Raw genomic sequence first — 23,490 nt, 5'->3', positions numbered from 1 at the left:
TTCCAAAACATTAATGGAGGAATTCTACACCCAGTCAAAATAGCATCCAAGTCGATACGACGTTCTGGATAGCCTACTAGCCTTTTTCTCTGGCTCATCAGGAGACAAGAAGACTTTATTTAGCAAGCAAACATGAATTGACTTTAACATATCCTTGAAGCTCCTAAAATGCTCTGTCTTTTTTTTCCCTTCAAGATTCTCCTTTTGGACATCCATAATACCATGGTTTTGACCAAAAATAAGAAGCTCAGAATTTGCCAGTCTTGTCTACATCAACGCCAGTCAAAAGCACAGCCTTCCTCCCATTTTATCACATCACATCCAAACAAGCAACCCCCTCCCCCCAAAACAAACAACCTAAATATCAAACGCAATCTCCAACGCACCCCCGATGAACGCCCCCTCCCCCCCCTTCCAACTTCCCACCCTCTTATCCTCCTTCCTCCCCTCCAACGGCCGAGCCTGCCTTTCCACCTGTCGCGAAACAAACACCTCCGAGCTCTCAGACGTAGCAGATGACCTCCTCGAAGAAGAATCATCACCACCCACGCTCACATCCGTAATAACCGACCCTGCCCGAGTCTGCCGCCGCTCGTACTCATTCCCGTTCCCACCTGCCATATTATTATTGTTATTACCCCTGCCAAACAGCCCCGAAATTCTGCTGCTGCCGCTGCCGCTGTCTTGTCTCTGCCGTACAAACTCTGGCTGCATGTTCGTCGTGCTTGTGTTCGTCTCCGAGCTGTTGGTGATGGTTGTGGTGCTGGGTGGATTACGCTTCATGCGGTACTGTAGAGGGAAATTCTTGTTACAATGATAGGTTGAACTTGAGAAGATAATCCAAGGCGGCATATCTAGAACATAGAAAGAACAATGATTTTATATTTATACTTCCAGCATTGTCAGATTGTTATCTTCTCATCACCAGAGTGATTAGCAGCGGACCCCTCTCCAAACGTCATCATTACATACCATGTCTCAGCGCCCTCACTTCAGACAAGGCTCAGAGAGAGAAGCTTACGCATCTTATCTCCAGCAGGCTGTGCAGACAGTTCCCGCAATTATCTAGAAGATCAGGGAGATCAGTGTTCTAGAGATGTTGGAGAGCGCCATCTCATCTTGTAGATCCTCTCGGCGGACGCGCAGTCAGCCAAGGCGCTCTCGATAACCAACCACAAGCTCTAAACATGCCAACGTGTCACTCACTGCTTCACCGCCCGCTGTTTCTCACCACCGCAATTGATCAAGATCCTGCATTTCTAGTCCTGCAGTACATCATACAAAACCAAACAATAACCCATTTAGTAGTAGTCCCTCAGTATACGCTACGCATTGATATCCGGAATCCGCGCAAAAGGTATTCCTGTTCTCGCTTTTTTTTCCCGCCCTGCCTTGCCTGCCAGTGTCAAATTTCCCTTCCAACACCAACTCCAAAGCTCACAAGTACCCAGACAATGAAATAAAAATCAGCCAATCAAGCCTCCAAATGCTTCTTGTTCAGAAACATCTTCTCCATCTCCTTTCGCTTCTCTGACGTGATCTGGCCTGTCTTCTCGAGGTCCTCGTAAAACCACCGAAGATTCTTTTGTTTGATCTCTTCTTCCGTCAAGCCCTTGTTCTCCTCCCGGCTCTGCTGCATCATCTCCTTCCACCCTTCACCAAGATCCTTCTCGAGAGCTTCGGTGCCCTTGTTGAGCTCCGCACACCAATCAAGAATGACCTTCTCCATCAGTTGTGCTCGGGCTTGCTGCTCCTGCTCAATCAATTTCTGCGCGGACGCCTCTTCGCTTGGTGATCGCTTCTTGTTGGCATCTTGCTCACGGGCAAGAGCCTCGTCCCTCTCCTTGCGTTTACGCGCGCGCTCTGCACGGATCTGTTTGATGTTGGCCAGGTGCTCCACGCTGTGACCCAGGTGGGCATATTCTTGTGAGACGCCATTGTTGGCGCGCTTGAGCGGAGGGGCCGTGAAAAAGAGGACACGACCATTCTCATCGCGTTGAAACTGCTCACGGACTTCCTTGGGGATGGCCGCGTCGGCGTGCTCAGCGAGAGTATACGCCTCTGGAGCCCTAGGCGGATTGTACACATTGGCTGGTGGGCCGTTGGGGTGCGCGAGAGGTGCGATGCTGGGGGCGGAAGCCATGGGTGGGCGAGAGGGTGTCATGACGGGGGGCGCGGGATGAACTTGGCGGTGGTGCTGGGGGTGATGTTGATGTTGCTCGAAAGCGGGCGCAATGGGTGGTGGAGGGTGTTGCTGATAGTGAAGTGGTTGCGGCGGCGGAGCCGGTGGCTGCTGCGGGCCGTACTGTTGTGGGTACCCATGAGGTGGGTAGTGTGGGCTTGGCTGCATTTGCTGTCCCATACCAGGATGGGGCGGCACGTGCATTGGCATCGGCTGCTGGGGCTGGGGTTGGAGATGGAGCGGTGCCGGGTGAGGACTGGGGACCGAGGGCGGTGGCTGTTGTGGCACAAAGTGCTGCATGCGATAGTGAGAAGCCGGCGAGTGGATGGGCGCAGGCGCGACGGCAGCATGGTGCTGATAGGGCGGTGCTCCCGCAACACCATGTTCGACCTTCATGGCGACACGAGGAGGTCCGATGGCCAGCGGCACAGGTGCGACCGCTGTTTGCAGCAAGGGATTCGGAGCGGGGGGAGGCGACTCCTTTGGGCTAAATGTCAGCTTTATGGTCGGACAGGAACAAGTGGGTTGGTCGTGGTTGTGATTGTGATTGTGGTTGTGGTTGTGGTTGTGGCAGGATGGAGTAGGTAATGAAGGGAAGAGTGGATGAGGTTATGAGAAGACGAGATGAGATAGGCGCCTGATGTGGTGTGTGTGTGTGCTTGCTGTGCCTTAGGCAACAAAGGGCAAAATGAAGGAAGGGAGGCAAGTTGTCCAGAGCGACCTGAGGTAAGAGAAGAGTGTGGGGTTGAAAAATTCAGCAAACCGTAAAAGCCGGCTGCAGCGAACAGACACTTGCCTGACAAACACTCAGGGAAGGAAAGAAACAGGGAGCCAGACTTACATTTGGCTCGCGCGGCCGGCGGTGGACGGCTCCAATTAGGGGAGGCGCGTTCATGCTCCTCCAGGTGGGCTTGGGAAGGTCGTCGGTCTCTTTAGCATCAGCTTGCAAGAGGTGCTTGATGGGACTGGGAACCTTTCTCAGCACCCGTGGCTGCTCAAACAGGTCCATTTCATAGTCCCGATCGCGCACCTCGTCTGGCAGACAGCTGGTCCAAGTCTTGATCTTGTTAAACTTGAACTTTTCCTCGTTGTAGCGCGCCTCACACAGATACACAGCCTTGTCCCGAGGCAGCCCACGCGGCCGACCTCTGGGGTACCGCGTGATGAACATGACGAAGCAGCGATCCTCGACATCTTCAATGGGGTGGTCACGGTACTGCCCCGTCTTGACTACCTCGTTCTCATAAAAATGCTTGTCAAAGCGATGAACTGTCTGCTCCGGCCGGTAGTACCAGCACGCATTCACCCACTTTTGACCAGAAGCGTCAGACCAGAGCCGGTAGAGCTGGGCAACGATTGGTTTTTGCAAGTCATTCGCATTACGAATATGGACCCAGTCGCCTTCAACCGAATTGGAGTCAGTATGCATCTATGCGTTTTCCCTTCACCCAGCGGTGGCAAGGGGGGCAACTTACCAACTCTCCAGACCTCTCCTTTGTGCTCGATATGTGATAGTGGTAGCTTTCCATCCTCATCACGAAACTCATCGTCAGGCTTGGCCTTCTCCTCTTCAGTAAGAAGACGCGCCTGCTTCAACAACTCGGTAGCGTCTTCATGAACCTGGCTCCCCTCCTCGTTGAACTGCATAGCGTTGCCAAACATCAACTCTAGATCCTGCAGGACCTGGTCGATGGTGGTGTACTTTTTGCGCTTGTGCTTCTTCTTGATGGTGTCGAGCGCAATGGGGTTTCGAATCGAGGCATAATAGTCGGGCATGTCAGCCTTGTCAGGAAGCCTCTCGAACGACAAAATTCGCAGCTGGCCATCGTCGCTCTTGAACCTCCGCAGTCCCTTCAGAAGCGACTGGGTTCGCGCCTCCAGAGGTGTCAAGACCTTGGGCGGTCTGCCACGCTTTTTGTGAGGATCATCGTCGTTGTCTGCGCCTCTCCTCGCCGGACGCCCACCTCTTCTTGAGCGACGTCGCCTGCCTTCGTCGTCCGAATCGTCATCCTCTTCTTCCTCATCTTCTTCCTCTTCCTCATCATCTTGCTCTTCCTCTTCGTCTTCTTCAGGGGGAGGGGAATCTTCAAACTCTGGCAGTGGTCCAAGGTCCGGCAGCACAGCTTCCTCTGCAGTAATATCACCGTCCTTGACCAGCTCTGCAAGCTTTTCCTTGAACACTTCCAGCAGACGGCCAGCATCGGAAAAGATGGGAGCAGAGGGCCTGTTGTACACCTGCGCATTGTGGCATATGCGCGTCACGTCATGCACGAACTCTTTGAACGAGGTATAAGTTCTTTTGTTAAGCTTGCCCTGCAGCCATGCGGTTAGGTTAGCAAGCCGCCCCTCGTTTTTCTCGTTGGGAGGATGGAGCAGGGTAAGCCACGGCAACTCACTCTTACGGTACTAAAAGCCATTGGCTCTTTGATGACTTCAAAATAGTCTGGGAGGCTGCGCTTGTTGACGAGGCGCTGAAACCCCGAGGCAATCTCGTGGTCTCTGTTTTTTGGTTGCGATCCAATCAGCATCGCGGCGCATCGCATGACAAGTGATATAAGACTTACTCTCCATCAACCTTGATTGTGTAACCACACAAGTATTCGGATGTTTCTCTGATGAGCTGGAGCATATCCTTCTCTTCGTCTGATTCTTCCTGGTCTTCTTGCGCCTGTTCGTCTGGCTCGCCGTCGGCATCAGGCTCCCCATCAGCATCTACGTCGCCATCTGCATCGACATCTGGTTTCGCGTCAATGCTGGCAGCTCCGGCATCAACCATTTCGGTGTCGGCATTGGGGCCTCCCTTGATGCTTGGGCGCGTCGGCGCGTTGGCGTCGGCCATGTCGACGTCTTCTTCCTGGTCGCCCTTGGCTTCTATCGTTTCTCGGACTTCGATGGCGTCCCTGGGAACACTCTCTCGGAGGGAGGATCTGGCGGATTTGCTTGTGCTGGGTGAGAATTGGGAGCTGTTTCCGGAGCTCTTCTTGGCGGGCGAGATATCGCCTCTGCTGGGACGTTCGCGCAAAGTGGGCATCGTACTCGGTACACGAACTTGGAGGAGCAGGGTTTCCAAGACACTGTTTCGATGGGGGTACCTCAACCGGCTGGAGCCACAAGTGCCAGTGACCGTGCCAGTGACCAGTGACCAGTGAGAGGGAGTTCTGTGTCCAGATGTGCCTGTGTGCCAGTGTTGAACCGACTCAAGTCCCGTCGCGACTTTCTCCACAGCTGAGACACCAGCCCAGAGATGTCGCTGTGGCCGGCCTTGCAGCTAGCGCGTTGTTCTTGGTTGGCGCACGGACCCCCTGCTCTCTCACATATCGGATATAAGCATATTGCCCACCAAGGTGCCCCAGGCCCGTGTGACGCCCGAGGCAGCTGGTAGCTTAGGACATTGGGAAGCCCATCCACAAGGTTGTAGGGTTGGATCACGAGAGACTCCAACAGGCGCTGTTGTTAAAAAGGTTGTCCTTCGGTCTTTACTAGTCCCAGCGGCCTCAACTGCTCTCGAAGCTTTTTTTTATCACTTATATGTCTTGCTCTGAGACAGTGCTCACAAGACATCCCAAGTCGATCGCTAACACCCACCTCCCATCCGCATCGATTACAACTGCCGCTGTGACGTCGGCTCACATCTCACGCCCAACCAGACGAGAGCTCCGAATCGGGCAGTTTCCTTTGGTATCAGACTCATAGCAAGCTTTTGTTTACTAAGTCCAAAAAAAATTGACGGCACAAGACTCATTGCTCCTGATTTGCCCTGGCTTGGTTGATAGGTGCGTCACTCCCCTCATCTGATATCGTGTCATCTCTTCAAAGAACGCAGATAAGAACCTAGACTAACATGTTCCCCCAGCTCATCTCTTCACCTCGCAAAGGTTCAGACGATCTGCGATAAGAGCCTCACAACTCACTTCTTTCTTTGGGGCATTAACTTCAAATCAGATACTGTGGGGCTCTTACTCTCGTGGCGCCGGTATATATATTTGACTTGTCTGGCATAATTTCCGTTCTCAACCTTCTCAAGCAACAACCTCCTCAAGAGCTGGCAACTCATACCTTCCTCGGCCTCAACCTGTACCACACTTTCACAAGATGATGATTCAAATCGCCCTCCGAGCCCCTAATGGGCAATCTCGAATCCAGGTTGAGGATGAGTCGACCCTCTCCGACCTTGTGGCGCTCATCAAATCAAAGACCGAGCTTGAGAGGTTCAGCCTGAAATATGGCTACCCACTCAAGAACCTGGATATCAGTCTCTCTTCACAAAGCTCAAGTATAAAAGACCTGAAGCTCCGTGGGGAGACAATCGTCGTCGCACCCATCGATACCGCACCTGCTCCAGCTCCAGAGCCAGCCAAGCCAGCGAAGCCAGCGTTTGTCCCTAAAGGGATAGAACCCGATGAGACATCCCTCGAGTGGGCCTCCCGAGGCGGTTACATAGGTACGCCTCTTTCTCCCTCCACCTTCCCAACTCTGCTAACGCACCACAGTCCTAAGAGTAATGCCCGACGACAACAGCTGCATGTTCACCGCAGTAGGAGGCGCCCTCTCCATCGACAACCCATCCTCTCGCCTTCGCGCCCAAATCACCGAGTACATCCTCACCCACCCAGAAAAATACACCGCTGCCATCCTGGGCTCGCCCCCACAGAAGTATTGCTCCCACCTCATGGAAAAGGACACCTGGGGGGGCGCCATCGAACTCTCCATCCTCTCCGACATTTACGACATTGAGATTTCCTCCATCGATGTCAAGTCCCTCCGAGTCGACCGCTTTGGCGAAGGCAAAGAGACCCGCATAATCATTCTCTACAGCGGCATCCACTACGATCGCATCGCCTTTGCCCTTGACCTCTCCTACCCTGTGGACTGCGATGTAACAAAATGGGACACGCAAGACAAGGAGGTGCTCACAAAGGCGAGACAGCTCGCTGCGCAACTCCAGAGGATGCACTACTACACTGACACAACCGATTTCGTCATCAAGTGCGAAGTGTGCCAGTGGATCGGCAAGGGGATGAAGGAGGCGGGTGTGCACCAGAAGGAGACGGGGCACAAGGAGTTTGGCGAGATGACGATTCAGTAGATTGTGCCTCTTTCGCATCAAACGACCTACTTAAGGGAGAAGGGGGGGGGGGTTGTAACATTTTTATATATTTGTACACAAGCACGCATGCATTAGCAAACAGGCTGGGGATGGGAGGAGGAGGGTATTAGCGTCGCTCAAAGAGATTAACCAAGAATTCAGTGAAAAGAACCTTGGGTTTAAAATAATTCATGATGTTAATAAATGCTTGTGGTGCATTCTCTGCCTCTCTCTCCCGCTGTGTCTGAAAATCCCGTCCAGTCCACCCGTCCATCTCCTAGGAGCGTACTTAAACAAGGGATATTCACTCTACGTATACATATACAAATCCCAAAAAGCACCACACCTATCCAACAAACGCCCCCTACCATTCTCTGATTATCTCATACACAAAATTACCAAACAAACTCTCTCTGTCCGGCTTGTACTTCATAGCATGTATGCCACTCTCAATCAACCCAATCCACCCATATCCCCATCATATCCCTTGTCCCAATTGTCCAGGTATCATTTCATGATCCGTACCCCCTTAATACCTTGACGAAGCCGGTGATTCTTCCTACCCCCCCATCCCCACCCCCCCCAAAAAAAGGAACTAATCATACAAAATCCAAACCAACCCATCAAAAAGAAACCCCCCCACCAGCACCCCCCCCAGTCCCAAGTAAAACCCCCACCTCCCTCAACGCCTCAAAAACCCCCCTCCTCTTCCTCCTCGTAGGCGACGACAGCTCAGGAGATGATAATGATCCAACAACAAACCGGGGGTAAAGCCTCTAATCCACCCCCGAGCTCATCGCATCCTCATCCTCCCCACCACTCAACGCCTTCACCCTCCTGTTCTTAACCTCGAGAGGATCAACCCCCTCCTCCTCATCATCACTCTCCGGGAAAGTCCCCGCCATCTGATCCCTACTCTTCTTCCTCTTCAACCACCAGTCATCCACCCTCTCATTCGCATTATTACCATTACTATTATTAACCGTAAGCGTCGACCACCCCCTCGCCCTTGTCCCCATCGTCTTCTTTCTCTGCTGCTGCTGAGGACTGATGTCGTCATCACTCCAATCCCACTCCACTTCCAACCTCTCCCCCTTCTCCCCCCACCCAAATATCAACCCCTTCCACTCCCCTGCCAAGATCCTCGCCGCAATCTTCAGCATCAGACTGATGAGGTGAGAGGGAGGTGACATCAGAATCTCGCACGTCTTTTGCACCACCATCATCGGCAGACTGCGCATCTGGCGGTTGGAAGGTGGGGAAGATGTGAGTGTGCTGCGTGGGGTGAAGAGGTCCGCTGCAGGGGGGAGAGGAGACCACGCCCTACGGTCGGGGGCTAGCGAAGATGAAGTAGTAGCCCGACGGATACCCGGACGGCGTTGCTGTTGTGTGGGCGTGGTGATCGTCGTCGAGGAAGGAGATGGCGAGATGGAAATGGTAGGAGTTGGTGTGGTGAACGCTGTGGGGAAGGACTCGTATTCTGGCTCGTCTTCGATGGCTTCTTCTGGGACCGAGTGGATAATGGAAGGAATAGACTGTTGTCTTGACGCTGGGGCCTTGGACTTTGGGGAGCATTCCAATTCAGAGATGGAGGAGGATAGAGTGGCTTCCTCGCTGTTCTCCGTCCTTCCGGATTCGGAGGTGGAGATACTCCATGACTGTGATGCCTTGGCGGCTGTGGTAAGGTTGTTGCTAGGTGCTGCAACGGGTGTTGTAGGGGTATCAAGGCACGAGTTCTGGAGGCTAGTTCTGAAGGGTAGAGAGCTTCGAGGGGACCCTGGGCTGGACAGGGGTGGCGACAAAGGTAGAGAGTTTGAAGCCCATGAATCTGGACTGCGAAAGGAATCCTGAGAATTTTTTGGTGACTGAAAGCTGGCACTCTCGGGTGATACTTCTCGTGGAGTCCTCGTCTTTTTGGGATTTGAAGGGGGCGGCGTGACCACTGTGAGCTGTGGAGGGGTGACAGGCCCCTTTTCTTCAGTCTTCTTAATCTTAAGGGGTGATGGGCGCAACGCCTTTCCGCTCGGCTCTCCTACAGGCGAGCCCTCATGAGCCTGGGATTTTGCCTTGTGTTCTCTTGGGTTTTCTTCCAGTGTCGAATCCAAGTATTTGCCTTGTTCACTCAATGACAGGTCGCCAAGGCAAATCGACCCTCGTGGTGGACCCCGATGGATATGCGCAATCTCGACTGGCGTAGATGGTTGCACAGGGAGACAGGCACTGGATCTCCGCGCTGGTGTCCATGGCTTCAACTTGACAGGAGCGCTTTCTGGAAGGTCAACGGTGAAAGACCTCGCGAAAGGACACGGAGTCTTTTCAAACTGCAGAATCTGGTCAAAGACCTCTCGCAACACTTCGGCTCGTCGCTGGTCCTCGGGATCCTTCACTGGTACTTCAATCCGCCAATACTGGGGGCGTCGTATCTGTAGTACGAACTTGCTGGGTTCTTCGTCCACGCACCAGACCTGACTCTTCTTCAAAATGGGTTGTAATGCAGAGCCGCAGCTCAGGAATGCGACTGATCCAGGGGCGCGGTAAATGCGGAAAGGTCCTGTAAACATAAGGAATTAGAGTTTATTTGACACGGCAGATGTTGTGTCTCACGTACCGACTGCAATGGTCCGCTCTAACTGTGAGGACCAAGATAGCGAGCCAGGCTCAATGTCGGGACCCGTGCCTTTGGAGCCAATGGCAAGGAACTGGGATCCTGCCGAGAAGGAAACGATTTTCACATTAGGATGGTCGTAAAGAGTATCGACGAGACCGCCGGTGGGTTGCGAAGCGGAGGAGGAGGAAGATGGCCGCGGGGGCGCTACCGCAGGCTGGTGGACTGGTGCCGTAAAGACGCGGCGCGGAGCCGTGAAAGATGCTCCCCGTGTTCGCGAGGAGTCCATTGTTCATTCAATCGAGGTCGTAAATCATGATCGTGTGGGTTGAAGAACGGCGGGCATGACGCAGAGATAGGAGGCCAACAGGAAGACTGGACTAGGAGATCTCGGCGGCTATGCGGATGCGAAACTGGTGTTATAAAGAGATGCGTTTCGAAATGGGACGATGATTCTGATCTATTGACAGATTTGCCGGGGAAGTTGCTGGTGCTACGTGACAGCACTGTAGAGGGGGGCCGGGCTAGTGATGCTGGACGCTGGATGCAACAAGAAAAGAGCGAGTACAATGGGCAAAGAAGCTGGCAAACGGATGAAGTTGAAGACAGTACCGTCTCTTCCGTCACAATCAGTGGCCAAAAGGGAGCAAAGCTGACGCCGATCGAACCGCTGTGGGCGCAACTGCGAAAAGCCGCCCCACTCCCGTCCTTGTTCTGCCGTGTCGGGTTGATTCCAGCAACGGCCGCGGCAAACGCAGGGCAGGCCAGGATGGACAAACGGCGTTGAAAATTCTCGAGAAGCTGGAATTGTCCGGTCTTTCTGACGAGAATTCAGATTTGATTCAACGTCTGATTCAACGCCCAGGATCCCCAGGAGAGCGCCCATAGCTCCTTCAAACGAGCCGGGGTTTCCTGTCCATTGCGGCGAACTATGGCACCGTGGGCCATTGCGACAAGCCCGGCTGCGCGCCGGCATGGTTTTCTCCCAAAGGTCGGCATGCTAACCACATCCAGAATAAGTCCTCACCCTATATCTTCGAACTAGGGCTAAAGGTTTCTAGAATAAAAAAGTTTATGAATGTAGGTAAAAATAGGTCTTTATTATATACATCAGATTTTTATAGACGTGAAAGCTATAAAATATTTATACATAGATAGTTTAATATACTTTATTAATATTTATTTTATATAGAACTCTAACAAAATTTACGAAAGCTGTTGAAGCTAGCTGTTAAAGCTAACTATTAGAATTAATTGTTAAAATTATTAAAATTGTCAAAGTTGTTAAAAGTATTATAGCTGTTAGAAACGTTAAGTTATAGTATAAAATAAATAGTAATAAAAGTAGCAGGAAAAAAATTAGCGTTTAACTCTATAAAACGTAAGTTTATATAAAAAAATATCGTTATAAACTCCTATCCAGAATCTCTGAAGAGGATACTAGTTAAAGGCACTTCTAAACAATCTTAATTTGGTACAGCTAAATAGTATATAATAAATAACTTATTTTGATTGCAATAGCTAAGATACCACAATTATAACTTAAATTATATATTACGGAACTATCTATCTATACCAGCTAGTTCCTCCGTGTATATGTAGACTTTAGGACTGTGGACTGTTGAATTACAGACGGTCCTCGGTCCACTCCTAATTGGCCGATGCTGGACCGTGGACCGTGAGCCCCGCTGCGGTTCCCGGTCCCCATATTATTGGTCCGTTCTGTCCACCTAGACCGTGAGCTCCGCTCGATCGCCCGGTCCAGTCCTGATTGATTCCTTGTGGCACCACTATCTCCAAAACCGTAACAATTATATATTGATAAAATATTTAGCTTTAATTAATGTTCAAAATCTCTTTTAAGCCTAATCGCCAAGTTTAGATAGTGTGCCGACTTTTAGAAGAAAGCTATGTCAACGCGTAACCAGGCTCTATTGCGACGCAGATATTGATTCTGTTTGAGGGGTACTTGACGTAACACCAACGTCGACCTGATCTAAGTGTAGCTCCTTATCAAATATGCACCTGTGCTACCATCCGACCCTCGAGAGCGGGGCCAGGACCCGTCAACCCATTTCCGGCTTAGCCGAGTTTTACTAGCAGTCCACTTGGGACAGTTGACATCATCGGCAGGGGCACATCTCAGATGCTGCCTCGAAGCTTGAAGCTTGAAGCTTAAAACACATCCATACCTGTATATCAAGCTGTCTCGGGCTCAAGCAACACCATTCACTATACAGCAGAAGAGTCAAAGACAGAAACAGGCAGACATTCACCAAATCCCGCAGCCAAGATGGCTTCAAATCAAAAACCGCTGATAGATCAGCTGGACAAAGACAAGCTCAAACAGAAACTCGATGTCTCCCACTTCGACTTTAACGCCATCCTCCGAGGCGCCCAACTGACCATGGTTGGTGGTATGTTTTCACTCCTATCTACACTTGAGATTTGATTCTGACACCCATCAGCTCACCGCGCGATGCAAAACCCGGGTCTCTTCACTTCTGAGCACTACAAGCAAGCTGCCATCGCCGTCGGAGCCGGAATCGCCATTCGTCTTCTCGTCGTCATCCCTCTTGTCCTCCTCCAGATTCTCTTCTGGGTGCTCTCCTTCTTCGTCAACATCCCCTGGGACGAGTCATTCTTCACCTTCATCGAAGAGCATGTCCTCCAATTTCCCCTCTTCTTCATGAGCCTGGTCCGCTACATCACACCTACTCTCGACGACTTGTTCATGGATAGCCTGCAGTGGGTGGATATGACGTATATTCAGAAACATAAGCATGACGAGGACCCGTCCAAGCTGAGGGCTATGTACTACCCCAACCTGAGATTGTACAAGAAGAGCGATGGGAGCACCAACTCGACGAGCACGGCGGAGAACGTGAGTATGTTTCTGTTTCGGTTCGCGAGACGGGGCGCGATTAGCTTGGGGGTGTTTTTGCTGAGTTACTTGCCGTATGTGGGGCGGTTTGTGCTGCCTGCTGCTAGTTTCTACACGTTTAACAAGGCTGTCGGGCTGGGACCGGCCGGGATTATCTTCGGAACGGGGATTTTGCTGCCTAGGAGGTATCTGGTTATCTTCTTGCAGAGCTACTTTGCTAGTAGAGGCCTGGTCAGAGAGCTGTTGGAGCCCTACTTTGCAAGAATCAAGTTTACCAAGGAGCAGAAGAAACAGTGGTTCCGGAGCCGTGAGGGGCTCTTGTTTGGATTCGGCATTGGATTTTACACGCTGTTGAAGACTCCATTGTTGGGAGTGTTGATTTATGGCATTGCCGAAGCTGTAAGTCTTCTCCTTTGTCCGGCGAAGAAACCACGAGGGTAATGACTAACACCCAACAGAGCACTGCCTATCTCATTACCAAGATCACCGACCCCCCTCCGGCCCCGGCCGAGGCCAAAGAGTTTGCAGCCGGTCAGGTCGAGTGGAAGAACAAGCAAAAGTTCCTAAGCCTGAGCCTCGACAAACTCGATACACTCCACGACAAACCGCCTGCCTACTCCGAGACAGATCCACACCCAGAGGCAAGACCGATAACTGAGCAATGAGGCGGTATTCGCATCAGTGATTCTGACAGATGTGGATGACTGACGGATCCAAGTTGGAAATGCCATTTCCTATCTCTTTTCTCAAGGCCATTGCTCTCACGTTTTGTTATTGGCCAATGAATGATGCTTGGGACCTCAGCAGTCCGCGTTATCTCCGGCCTCAATTCCTATTTGTATATGGATACCTTTGCAGTAGTCTTCTTATCACGGCCCCTCTTCCCACCTCGTCTGCCGTGGTGGAGCGTGTGGGGGCCGTCCAAGAACACTGCGAATGCTGCAGTAGCTTTCTCCAACGGCGTGGGTCTGGGATGCAAGAGAGTCTCGGCGTTCACTGATAGCCCTCCTGCAGGACGATGATAGTGGCTTTTCTGGATGTCATTACGTCGTTTTCTTTGGTTTACATGACCTGCGAGGTGAAGAGAGGAACACATGGGATGCGGGGTAGCTTCACGAGGGATGCGTAAGATTTGTACATATAGAGCTGGGTCCTGTCTTGCATGAGTCGTATGATACTTAATATCCAAGCAGTTGATACTTTCCCCTTCCTTTTTCCGTGTCTTTCTTAACCTCATTAGTAGCCATGGGCAAGTCCGCTATCCGCACCGTTTGCAAGGTTGACTTTGACAAGCCGGCTTCTGAGCAGCCATACCTTCATGTAACTTTTCTCATGGCTCTCCTTCTTCATCTTGGACATGTTGACTAACACCCAGGAACCCTCCTACAGAACAGGTGGCACCCAGACATCCCTCCAGCAGCCACCATCAAAGATGGCGAGACGGTCAAGATTGAATGCCTGGACTGGACCGGAGGCCAAATCAAGAACGACGACTTCGCGGATGACATCAAGAATGTCGACCTCACCCGTGTTCACTACCTGTCCGGCCCGTTCGCCATTGAAAACGCCGAGCCAGGTGATGCTCTTCTCGTAGAGATCATGGACGTCCAGCCCTTTGAGGACCAGCCATGGGGCTTCACGGGCATCTTTGACAAGTCCAATGGTGTATGTTGCCCTTTCCTCCCGTTCTCTCCCCATCTCATGCTGACAACAAAACGAAAGGGTGGCTTCCTTGACGAGCTCTACCCCTCCGCAGCCAAAGCCATCTGGGACTTTGAAGGCATCTACTGCACCTCCCGCCACATCCCCCACGTCAAGTTCGCCGGCCTCATCCACCCCGGCATCCTCGGCTGTGCTCCCTCCCAAGAAGTCCTCGACACCTGGAACAAGCGCGAAGCCGAGCTCATCGCCGCCAACAAGCTCGACCGAGACGTCGCCCTGCCGTTTGCCTCCCCTTCCCCCTTTTTCTTTCCCTACTAACCCAACACCCAGCCCCCAACCCCTCAACGTCCACGCCGGCTCCGCAGACCCAAATACAAAAGAAAAAGTCGGCCTCCAAGGCGCACGCACAATCCCCGGCCGCCCCGAACACGGCGGCAACTGCGACATCAAAAACCTCTCCCGCGGCTCGAAAGTCTACCTCCCCGTCCACGTCCCCGGCGCCAACTTCTCCGTAGGCGACCTCCACTTCTCCCAAGGCGACGGCGAGATCTCCTTTTGCGGCGCCATCGAGATGGCAGGGATAATCACGATCAACTTCTCCGTCATCAAGTCCGGCGTTTCCCAGCTCTCTCTCACATCCCCGATTTACATCCCCGGTCCGGTAGAGCCCCATTTTGGTCCAGGGAGGTACATTTACTTTGAGGTAACCCCCTCCCCTTTCCCCCTCCCCATCCCTCTCGCTAACGCCTAGGTACCTAGGGCTTCTCCGTCGACCAACACGGCAAACAGCACTACCTCGACGTGGCGGTGGCCTACCGCCAGACCACCCTCCGCTGCATCGAATACCTCCGCCGCTTCGGCTACTCCGACTACCAAATCTACCTCCTCCTCTCCTGCGCCCCCATCCAGGGCCACGTCGCCGGCATCGTCGACATCCCCAACGCCTGCACCACCCTGGGTCTGCCGATAGACATCTTCGACTTTGACATCTCTCCCTCTGCCATCCCCGTCAAAAAGCTAGACATGGGACGCTGCGCCTTTGAGACCGGAAAAACAGAAGGCGAGATGGTCACCACCGCCGGCAAAAACAGCGAGGTTAGCTTTGGTGGGGGGTTGAATTATAAGGAGTAGAGAGACGAAAATGGTTCGAGACACAAAGTTTTTAGTATAGTACAAACTCATGAGGTTTTTTATTTCCAACTTCTAATATCAATTGATTCTGTGCTATCAAGACGAGTCCCGCCCATGCCGTCATCATCATCATAGGTCTGTCTGTTTTCGCCATCGTTCCCAGAAACAGTATGAAACTTGTGTGATTCGCATAATTAGGAATTCTGTCATGATGCCCTCCTTTCTTCCTCCAAAAAAGGCGAATGCCACTCTCTTCCCCTCCCAACACAATGCAACAATACAGGAGAGGCTCGTGCTGAGTAATGACAGTATTTTCCATGCTTCAGCCATAAAAGATGTACTACCTCCTAAAGTCAACGCTTCCTCTCCCCGCATCCAAACTTGGCCGGACAGATGCACTCGAGCTCCGTCTTCTCCGAGCCCTCTGTTCCGAGGGATCCGAAGGCCGAAGCCCACTCGATTTGGCAAAGAGATTCAGCACATCTGTCAGCGAGACAACCCCGGACAACCTCCCAGAAACATGTGCCCCAGGCAAGCTGGCAGAAGGCACCGAAGAGAATGACTGTCCTGGCAGCGGCGATTGGGGCGCTGAGGGGGTTTGCGAAGAAACAAGAACAGTTGGTTGTGGGCCAGGGCTTGATGACGACCCAACACCAGTGACTGACGTAGGTGGAGGAGCCGTTGCAGCCGTAACTCCCAGCTGAACCGGCTGGAGTAACGGTGTAGCGGGAGCACTAGGGGAAGGTGAAGCCGTCTCGACAACCCACATCCGGTGAGATCTTGTCGCAACGAGCTTGGCCACTGTGTGCGCAAGTGTGGAGTAAGGATTGACGTAAAAAACCGGGAAAGAATCACGGCCATGTTCGACGCCACGCTCGTTGAGGATAACGCTGATGAAGTGCATGCACGAGCGTTTGAGAAGGGGCAGGTTGTTCGTACTGGTCAAAAGCCTCAGATCTGCTGTTGAAATATTCCCGAGCACGTTGAGGCCTTGATCGACCACTGCAACCGAAGTCAGGCCCTCGTTGTGCATCAACAGAAGGGCATCAGCGAGAGGCCCATCGGCACTAGGATCCCAAGTTAGCCCGATAACCGGAACAGGAACTTAGCAAGTGATGCGACGACGACTTACTTGACAGCGATGATCTGAGTGCTACCAATCTGAAGATCTCGCAGCACGCTCCCGTACAGACGGTCAATAACAGGAAAATTGACCGCTTCCTTCCAGAAGAACTCGAGCAGACGGAGCTGGCTCAGAATTCCAATAACCTCTCCAGCGCTGTTGGTAATCAGTAACCGATGGATGCCGCTTCCGAAAGCCTCCACAGCCGCGTCCAGAGTTGCCTCGGCCGGCAAAGCTACCAGTTCGCTCTTCTTCAGAATAGGCTGGATCTCCCGGAGCGTTACAGGTGTCTGGGCCTGGGCACTCTTCGCGATGTGGTCGTATAGCTCGATCTGCTCCTCCTCAGGTTTCGCAAGCCCGACCACCACCAATAAGTAGGCGTTCAGATCGCTGTAGTCAAACGTGGACATGGCTCGTTTTGATGTGGGGGTCTCTCGTACAAGGACCGCATTGGTGGGATGGTTTTTGAGGAGTGTCTACCGAGAGGTGAGGGATCAGCATGGAGTAGCCGGGTCGCATTGGAGTAAGTAGCTAAGAAACATACCAGCGTGGCATCCTGAACACTCTCGTCAAGATCGGTCCACTTCACATCATCTGCCACAGCCAATTCCCCCACTGCAATCTCCTGCCAGTTCCTACCGGCATACTGGGGATTGGCGTGTCGGTTGATTGGGGGGTGGTTCATAAGCTCTTGGACGGCTTGTTGGGTGAGAGATGGGTGTCGATGGCTGCGAGGGGAAGGAGGAGGGCGTCTCTGGTCCTCGGCAAAGCTCTGTCTATGAGCAGCAATATGGCCAGATTTGTTGCGCTCAGTCTGGGAAGTCGAGAGAGTTGCGCCCAGTGAGCTGTTGGAACTGTTGGCAGCGCTCTCTTGAGCACCAGGGATGTCCATGGTGGGTGGTAGCTGATGATAGTTCTCGATAGGATTCGGTTTATGTAAGACTCGACGGTGGGCTCATTTGAGATGTCAAAGTTTGGGATTCAGAGTTGTGTCAGAGCTGTAGGTCAGGTCAGGTCACTGTTGGGTGGTCAAGGAGAGGAACAACGAGTGGTTGTTGTCTCTGACTGTCTGTTGAGGTGGTCGCTTTGAACAAGGGTGGCACGGGTGCTATGACGGAGCTCCAGGGCGATGCGGGGTCAGCATCAGAATCATAAACAGATCCATGCTGCAGCAGAGGGGAGCAATGCGGTGACTCCTGGCTGGCCAACCTGTATACTTTTCAGAGACAACTGGCGATATTTGGAGGCTGTGCTGGGGTTTCTGTATATTCCGGCATCACCTCCTCTGTTCCAGATATCCTGCTGTGAATGTCAGGCCAGCCCTGGCCTGATGACTCTACAACCCCGCAATATTTCTTATCGGAATGACCTTTCGCTGTTATCACCGCTTGGCCCAACAGCCCAGCTTGACGGTTGTCTTTGACGCCGGCGGTACCATCGATATATTCACCGGCTCGCTGCAACGGTTGCTGTAGTATCTCCAGAGAGAGTAAACATGTTCAAAGTCTGGGATGCAAAATACAGGCATATCGTCCCAATTGTACCTCATGCAGATCGCACACTCCTCTCTACACTATGTTGGTGATAGATATGCCCCACCCACCAATGACACCACCTAATAGAGCTCCTGATATCATCGTGGGAAATGTTTCCTTTGTGAAGCTGGAGGTGAAAACTAAAAGCAACCGGAGGGCGTTGGTGGTTTGGGCGGCGTGCACTGCAAATGGAAAAGCTGACAGCTGGCATCCATGGAATTGGATGTCAGGAACGAGCTGGATGCGTTGTCACCCAACCATAAAGTTCAAGCAAGGGCAGTGAGTGACAAGTGACCAACCTGCCTAGCCGGTCTATAATCTCAGCCCTATCATACTTTAAGCCATGGAAGTGAGATGAATGAAATTTTCAGATTTCTACACACAAGCCACGTCGGGAGAGATATTTATCTTTCCTGCTGGCCAGGCATCAGTTGTCGAGAGATAGGCGTTCACGCCATTTGCTCGTGTTCACACTCAGACGACCATATTTCAGTTTCGCCTTCATTCAGCCACACCAAAGGTTGTTACCACAACCACACACACAAGCCACACCCGGAACTAAAGCTTGTGAACATTCAAAACCCTCTGTTGCTTGTGCTTTTTTCCCTTGCTTTGCAAACACAAAATTAACCCTCTCTTCACATATTGCATTCGACCGTCATCCTCTCTTGTCAAGACAGATTAGACTACCCTGGGAGATTCTGTCTGAGTAGAACTGCGGGACCCGCTGGCACTGCACGAACACCAAATTTCCCCTCCGCCAGCTGTCTTGACTGCCCCTCCCCCACTCCTCAACAGCCCTGATCCAATCAAAAAATTATTGACCATCGTCGCACTCCCCTCTCCCTCCCACTTCACAGACCAAAACCCCCCTCTCACGACGACTCGCCCAGAGAGTCAACAACAACATTTACCCACTTAACGAGCCGCCGCGCTTTTTCACTCCCGACGCGTCTCCCACAGAGCATCTCGCCCTCGACATTCCAGACGACCAGTCTAGCGCCCCCCCCTCCTCCCCAGGTAGCGACGATCCCGCCGACGCGTCCTTCCATATCCGGAGCCCAAAGCTCACTCGACGTCTCAGTTTGGTTTTGTCCTGACTAAAACAGACGACGTCCACTTTGGAGCACGACGGCATCGGCAGGCCCCTTGAGCGCCTCTCAGCTCATACAACTTAGATTCAGACAACATCATGTCTTCTGTTCTGCCCGCAGATGTTAGCGCCCAACTGGGCCAGCTACTCCAGCAGCTTCAGTCATCAGACAACATTGTCCGCTCACAAGCCGAGGAGGTTCTGCAGAATCAGTGGACAAGCCAGCGGCCAGAATACCTATTAATGGGCTTGGCCGAGCAGATCAGCAGCTCCCCTGATGTCTCGGTACGTCTCGTCCTCTCTGGTTTGCCTGTGAACCAACGCCATCATGCTGATATCTTGTTTCCTAGGTTCGCACATTTGCAGCTGTCATCTTCCGTCGCATAGCATCCAAGACTCGCAAAACACCAAGCTCCGAAAATGTTGACCTCTTTATCTCCCTGGGAGCCGTGTCTTGCCAGGCCATCCGCAACGAGCTTCTGAAGACATTGCTTGCCGAGACAGATAAGAACGTCCGGAACAAGATCAGTGACGCGGTTGCCGAGATTGCCAGACAGTACTACGATAGCAGTTCGTCTAGACCTGCCTTTCCTCCTGAATTGCGCTACCACTAACGTGCTTGTAGACGATTCCTGGCCAGACCTGCTGCAAGTGCTCTTTCAGCTCAGCCAGGCCCCTGATGCTGGCAAGCGCGAAACCGCCTTCCGAGTGTTCACAACTACCCCCGGCATTATTGAGAGACAGCATGAAGAGCAGGTAGCTGGCGTGTTCGCCCAGGCCTTCAAGGACGAATCAGTTTCAGTATGAAAGTCCTGTTTGGAAAATAGTTGAGGGTTTGTTATACTGACATGAATAGGTTCGCCTTGCCGCCATGGAGGCCTTCGCTTCTTTCTTCCGCAACCTCAGCAGGAAGAACCAGGCCAAGTACTTTGGTCTCCTTCCCGAAATTCTCAACATTCTGCCACCAATCAAGCAAGCTCAAGATTCCGACGACTTGAGCAAAGGTTTGGTGGCCCTCATCGACCTCGCCGAAAGCTCGCCCAAGATGTTCAAGCCAAACTTCAGCGGACTCGTCCAGTTCTCCATCGCCGTGATCCAAGACAAGGAGCTTAGTGACCTTTGCAGACAGAATGCTTTGGAGCTCATGGCTACTTTCGCTGATTACGCCCCATCCATGTGCAGAAAAGATCCCAAGTACACCGAGGATATGATCACTCAGTGCCTCAGTTTGATGACCGACATTGGCGAGGATGACGATGATGCTGCTGATTGGCTTGGGGCCGACGATCTTGAAGACCAGGAAAGTGACAACAACCACGTAGCTGGAGAGCACTGCATGGACCGCTTGGCGAACAAGATGGGGGGCATGGTCGTATTGCAGCCCACCTTTGCCTGGCTCCCACGCATGATGCAGTCCCCTGCTTGGAGGGACAGGCACGCGGCTCTCATGGCTATTTCTGCCATCTCGGAAGGCTGTCGCGACCAGATGATTGGGGAACTCGAGCAGGTTTTGAAGCTCGTTGTTCCGGCCCTGAAGGACCCCCATCCTCGTGTCCGATGGGCCGGGTGCAATGCTCTGGGCCAGATGAGCACTGACTTTGCGCCAAAGATGCAACAGGAATTTTACGATGTTGTTCTGACCGCTATCGTGCCAGTCTTGGACTCGCCCGAGGCTAGAGTCAAGTCGCACGCTGCGGCCGCTTTGGTCAACTTTTGCGAAGAGGCCGAGAAGAGCGTCTTGGAGCCGTACCTGGACGGCCTCCTCACCAAGCTCTATGAGCTCCTCCAGAACGAGAAGCGGTACGTGCAGGAGCAAGCACTCTCGACCATCGCCACTATTGCCGACGCGGCCGAGCAGGCGTTTGCCAGATATTACGATACTCTGATGCCCATGTTGGTTAGCGTATTGCAGCGCGAGAACGACAAGGAGTACCGCCTCCTTCGCGCAAAGGCTATGGAGTGCGCGACTCTTATTGCTCTCGCTGTTGGCCAGCAGCGCTTGGGCAACGACGCCGCCATGCTTGTCCAACTTCTCGGATCCATCCAGGACAATGTTACCGAGGCTGATGACCCTCAGGCCCAGTATCTTATGCACTGCTGGGGTAGAATGTGCCGCGTCATGGGCAAAAATTTCCTCCCTTGTCTGCCCAAGGTCATGCCTCCTCTTCTCGAGATGGCCAGCGCCAAGGCTGACATTCAGCTTCTCGACGACGAGGATCAGGTTGAGAAGTTCCAGCAAGAAGAGGGCTGGGAGCTGGTGCCTCTCCGTGGAAAGACGATTGGAATCAGAACTAGCTCGATGGAGGACAAACATATGGCCATTGAGCTCCTGGTTGTTTACGCCCAGGTTCTTGAGGATGAGTTTGCGCCCTATGCCGATCAGATCATGGAGAAGATCGCTCTCCCCGGCCTGGCATTCTTCTTCCATGATCCTGTCAGATATGTTTCTGCCAAGCTCGTGCCACAGCTTCTGAGCTGCGTCCAGAAAGCCTATGGACCCGCCTCGGACCAGCTCAGGCTTTTGTGGGACAAGACCATTGACAAGCTCCTTGAAGTTCTTTCCGCTGAGCCCGCTGTCGATACCTTGGCGGAGATGTATCAGTGCTTTTACGAGTCTGTCGAGGTTATCGGTGGGCCCTGCCTTAGCCCTGAGCGCATGGGCAAGTTTATCGATTCAGTCACTTCTACCCTTGATGACTACAAGGACCGTGTTGCTCAGCGCGAAGAGGAGCACCGCGCTGGTGGTACTGACGATGCCGAGGATGACGCTGAGGAACTCTTGATGGCCATCGAAGACGACCAGACTCTTCTCTCGGATATGAACAAGGCCTTCCACTGCGTCTTCAAGCACCACGGCGAGAGCTTCCTTCCCTACTTTGAGCGTCTCGCCGACACATATCAAGGTTTCCTCAAGTCGGATGACCCAACGCAGCGTCAATGGGGCCTTTGCATCATGGACGACGTCCTTGAGTACTGCGGTGCTCGCAGTGGCAACTATGCTCCTATGATTAGCGAGGCGCTCGTGCGTGGTTGCCAGGACCCCTCGCCGGCTATCCGCCAGGCTGCGGCTTATGGCATCGGTGTGGCTGCTCGTCATGGTGGTGAGCAGTGGGCCACGTTCCTGGCCGGAACACTGCAGTACTTGTTCCAGCTCATGCAGGTCCCTGATGCGCGGAACGAAGACAATGTCTACGCCACCGAGAACGCATGCGCTGCCATTGCGAAGATCCTGCACTACAACGCCTCGGCAGTGCCAAACCCCAACCAAATCATTGATCAGTGGATAAATTACCTCCCCATCTGCAACGACGAGGAAGCAGCGCCATATGGCTATCTCTATCTCGCCGACTTGATTAGCAAGTAAGTTACCGCTTTTCCCATGAGTCATGTGATTCACAAGGTACTCTGGACTAACAGCTTCCTGTAGGCAACATGCTTCCATCGCCGTGGCCGGGCGGGCCGCACAGATTTTCGTCTACGTTGCACAGGCTCTCGAGGGAGAGACGCTGAGCGGGCAGAATGCGGCTCGTGTAGTGGCAGCGACCAAGCTTCTCTTGGAGGGCACCGCCACTGACCCATCACCACTGCTCTCTCAGTTCTCACCCGAGGCTCAGCAAACCATCCGCGCCCATTTCGGTTAGTTCCCAAGCCCGGTCGTGATGGACGCGATACCTCAGTATCTGCGAGTGAAGCTGTCCTTTGGCAAAGACACGCGTGTAAGGGCAGGCCGCGGATAGGAGTTTGGGACCCTGAAGGAAAGGGTCGGATGGTAGGGATTGAGAAAAGGGGCAGGGACGGAGGAGGAAGTTTTTTGGAGTTCACGGGCATGATACCATGTTTGTTCGTCCGATCGGTCATTGGCATGTACGAGTTACATGTCATATTAGCCAGGTAAAGCTTCCGCTTCGACATGTCTCAGAGCGAATCAACATGAAGCGAACCAAAAAAAACAGTTACATATTTCTAGGTCCCTTTGGGCGTAATCGTATATTCACATGTCTCTCGGCCAACAGGCATAGTCCCAGCAGAGCAAGTGATGAAGGGTCCTTCTCAGCCCGCAATGCCTTGGCAGGGTCGAACGGCTTTGTATGACTTCACACGTCATCGGGCTCGAAGCGGACACAATAGGGGTTCGCCAACGCCGGACATGGAAGCTGACACGGGAATTGTGTAGGTCGGATTGCATCCC

At 52.8% G+C, this 23,490-nt stretch overlaps 7 protein-coding genes across 7 annotated transcripts; 4 read left to right on the top strand and 3 right to left on the bottom strand.

The window, feature by feature from the left end:
- Positions 1–458: 458 nt before the first annotated feature.
- On the bottom strand, positions 459–5,468 carry QC761_506200 (uncharacterized protein). Its single transcript, XM_062879839.1, has 5 exons — positions 4,747–5,468; positions 4,579–4,681; positions 3,658–4,495; positions 3,024–3,583; positions 459–2,662 (listed from the first exon to the last, which is right to left on the bottom strand). The coding sequence occupies exons 1-5, from the start codon at positions 5,211–5,213 to the stop codon at positions 1,475–1,477; spliced, it is 3,156 nt and encodes a 1,051-aa protein (XP_062731014.1). The 5' UTR covers positions 5,214–5,468; the 3' UTR covers positions 459–1,474.
- On the top strand, positions 3,477–7,888 carry OTU1 (ubiquitin-specific protease otu1). Its single transcript, XM_062879838.1, has 3 exons — positions 3,477–5,955; positions 6,036–6,623; positions 6,673–7,888. The coding sequence occupies exons 2-3, from the start codon at positions 6,275–6,277 to the stop codon at positions 7,266–7,268; spliced, it is 945 nt and encodes a 314-aa protein (XP_062731013.1). The 5' UTR covers positions 3,477–5,955; positions 6,036–6,274; the 3' UTR covers positions 7,269–7,888.
- A 51-nt stretch (positions 7,889–7,939) lies between these two features.
- QC761_506180 (uncharacterized protein) lies at positions 7,940–10,823 on the bottom strand. Its single transcript, XM_062879837.1, has 2 exons — positions 9,877–10,823; positions 7,940–9,819 (listed from the first exon to the last, which is right to left on the bottom strand). Exons 1-2 carry the CDS (start codon positions 10,160–10,162, stop codon positions 8,045–8,047), a joined length of 2,061 nt encoding a protein of 686 aa, XP_062731012.1. The 5' UTR covers positions 10,163–10,823; the 3' UTR covers positions 7,940–8,044.
- Positions 10,824–11,880: 1,057 nt separating this feature from the next.
- On the top strand, positions 11,881–13,422 carry QC761_506170 (uncharacterized protein; the record flags this gene model as incomplete). Its single annotated transcript, XM_062879836.1, has 3 exons — positions 11,881–12,290; positions 12,342–13,156; positions 13,216–13,422. The coding sequence occupies exons 1-3, from the start codon at positions 12,167–12,169 to the stop codon at positions 13,420–13,422; spliced, it is 1,146 nt and encodes a 381-aa protein (XP_062731011.1). The 5' UTR covers positions 11,881–12,166.
- Positions 13,423–14,002: 580 nt separating this feature from the next.
- On the top strand, positions 14,003–15,648 carry QC761_506160 (uncharacterized protein; the record flags this gene model as incomplete). Its single annotated transcript, XM_062879835.1, has 5 exons — positions 14,003–14,077; positions 14,147–14,422; positions 14,480–14,700; positions 14,750–15,122; positions 15,179–15,648. The coding sequence occupies 5 exons, from the start codon at positions 14,003–14,005 to the stop codon at positions 15,548–15,550; spliced, it is 1,317 nt and encodes a 438-aa protein (XP_062731010.1). The 3' UTR covers positions 15,551–15,648.
- SDS23 (cell separation during budding) lies at positions 15,581–18,489 on the bottom strand. Its single transcript, XM_062879834.1, has 3 exons — positions 17,218–18,489; positions 16,683–17,149; positions 15,581–16,617 (listed from the first exon to the last, which is right to left on the bottom strand). The coding sequence occupies exons 1-3, from the start codon at positions 17,563–17,565 to the stop codon at positions 15,891–15,893; spliced, it is 1,542 nt and encodes a 513-aa protein (XP_062731009.1). The 5' UTR covers positions 17,566–18,489; the 3' UTR covers positions 15,581–15,890.
- On the top strand, positions 17,891–23,308 carry PSE1 (importin subunit beta-3). Its single transcript, XM_062879833.1, has 5 exons — positions 17,891–19,586; positions 19,652–19,871; positions 19,927–20,102; positions 20,158–22,661; positions 22,729–23,308. The coding sequence occupies exons 1-5, from the start codon at positions 19,401–19,403 to the stop codon at positions 22,940–22,942; spliced, it is 3,300 nt and encodes a 1,099-aa protein (XP_062731008.1). The 5' UTR covers positions 17,891–19,400; the 3' UTR covers positions 22,943–23,308.
- The last annotated feature ends 182 nt before the right edge of the window (positions 23,309–23,490 follow it).

The sequence above is a fragment of the Podospora bellae-mahoneyi genome, chromosome 5, assembly GCF_035222275.1.
Source record: "Podospora bellae-mahoneyi strain CBS 112042 chromosome 5, whole genome shotgun sequence".
Taxonomy (NCBI): domain Eukaryota; kingdom Fungi; phylum Ascomycota; class Sordariomycetes; order Sordariales; family Podosporaceae; genus Podospora; species Podospora bellae-mahoneyi.
Note: the sequence above shows the minus strand (reverse complement) of the source record. Positions and strands in the feature narration are given on the sequence as shown.

What these genes read in the sequence shown, in the direction of transcription:
- QC761_506200 (XM_062879839.1), bottom strand. Translation starts at nt 5,213, where the DNA reads ATGCCCACTTTGCGCGAACGTCCCAGCAGAGGCGATATCTCGCCCGCC. An exon ending in TGGCTTTTAGTACCGTAAGA is followed by an intron (nt 4,496 to 4,578) that starts GTGAGTTGCCGT and finishes GCATGGCTGCAG; the next exon opens with GGCAAGCTTAACAAAAGAAC. An exon ending in GCCGGCCGCGCGAGCCAAAT is followed by an intron (nt 2,663 to 3,023) that starts GTAAGTCTGGCT and finishes TTTAGCCCAAAG; the next exon opens with GAGTCGCCTCCCCCCGCTCC.
- OTU1 (XM_062879838.1), top strand. Translation starts at nt 6,275, where the DNA reads ATGATGATTCAAATCGCCCTCCGAGCCCCTAATGGGCAATCTCGAATC. An exon ending in CTCCCGAGGCGGTTACATAG is followed by an intron (nt 6,624 to 6,672) that starts GTACGCCTCTTT and finishes AACGCACCACAG; the next exon opens with TCCTAAGAGTAATGCCCGAC.
- QC761_506180 (XM_062879837.1), bottom strand. Translation starts at nt 10,162, where the DNA reads ATGGACTCCTCGCGAACACGGGGAGCATCTTTCACGGCTCCGCGCCGC. An exon ending in AGAGCGGACCATTGCAGTCG is followed by an intron (nt 9,820 to 9,876) that starts GTACGTGAGACA and finishes TTATGTTTACAG; the next exon opens with GACCTTTCCGCATTTACCGC.
- SDS23 (XM_062879834.1), bottom strand. Translation starts at nt 17,565, where the DNA reads ATGGACATCCCTGGTGCTCAAGAGAGCGCTGCCAACAGTTCCAACAGC. An exon ending in GTGTTCAGGATGCCACGCTG is followed by an intron (nt 17,150 to 17,217) that starts GTATGTTTCTTA and finishes ACCTCTCGGTAG; the next exon opens with ACACTCCTCAAAAACCATCC. An exon ending in ACTCAGATCATCGCTGTCAA is followed by an intron (nt 16,618 to 16,682) that starts GTAAGTCGTCGT and finishes TTGGGATCCTAG; the next exon opens with TGCCGATGGGCCTCTCGCTG.
- PSE1 (XM_062879833.1), top strand. Translation starts at nt 19,401, where the DNA reads ATGTCTTCTGTTCTGCCCGCAGATGTTAGCGCCCAACTGGGCCAGCTA. An exon ending in GCAGCTCCCCTGATGTCTCG is followed by an intron (nt 19,587 to 19,651) that starts GTACGTCTCGTC and finishes CTTGTTTCCTAG; the next exon opens with GTTCGCACATTTGCAGCTGT. An exon ending in CTCGCCGACTTGATTAGCAA is followed by an intron (nt 22,662 to 22,728) that starts GTAAGTTACCGC and finishes AGCTTCCTGTAG; the next exon opens with GCAACATGCTTCCATCGCCG.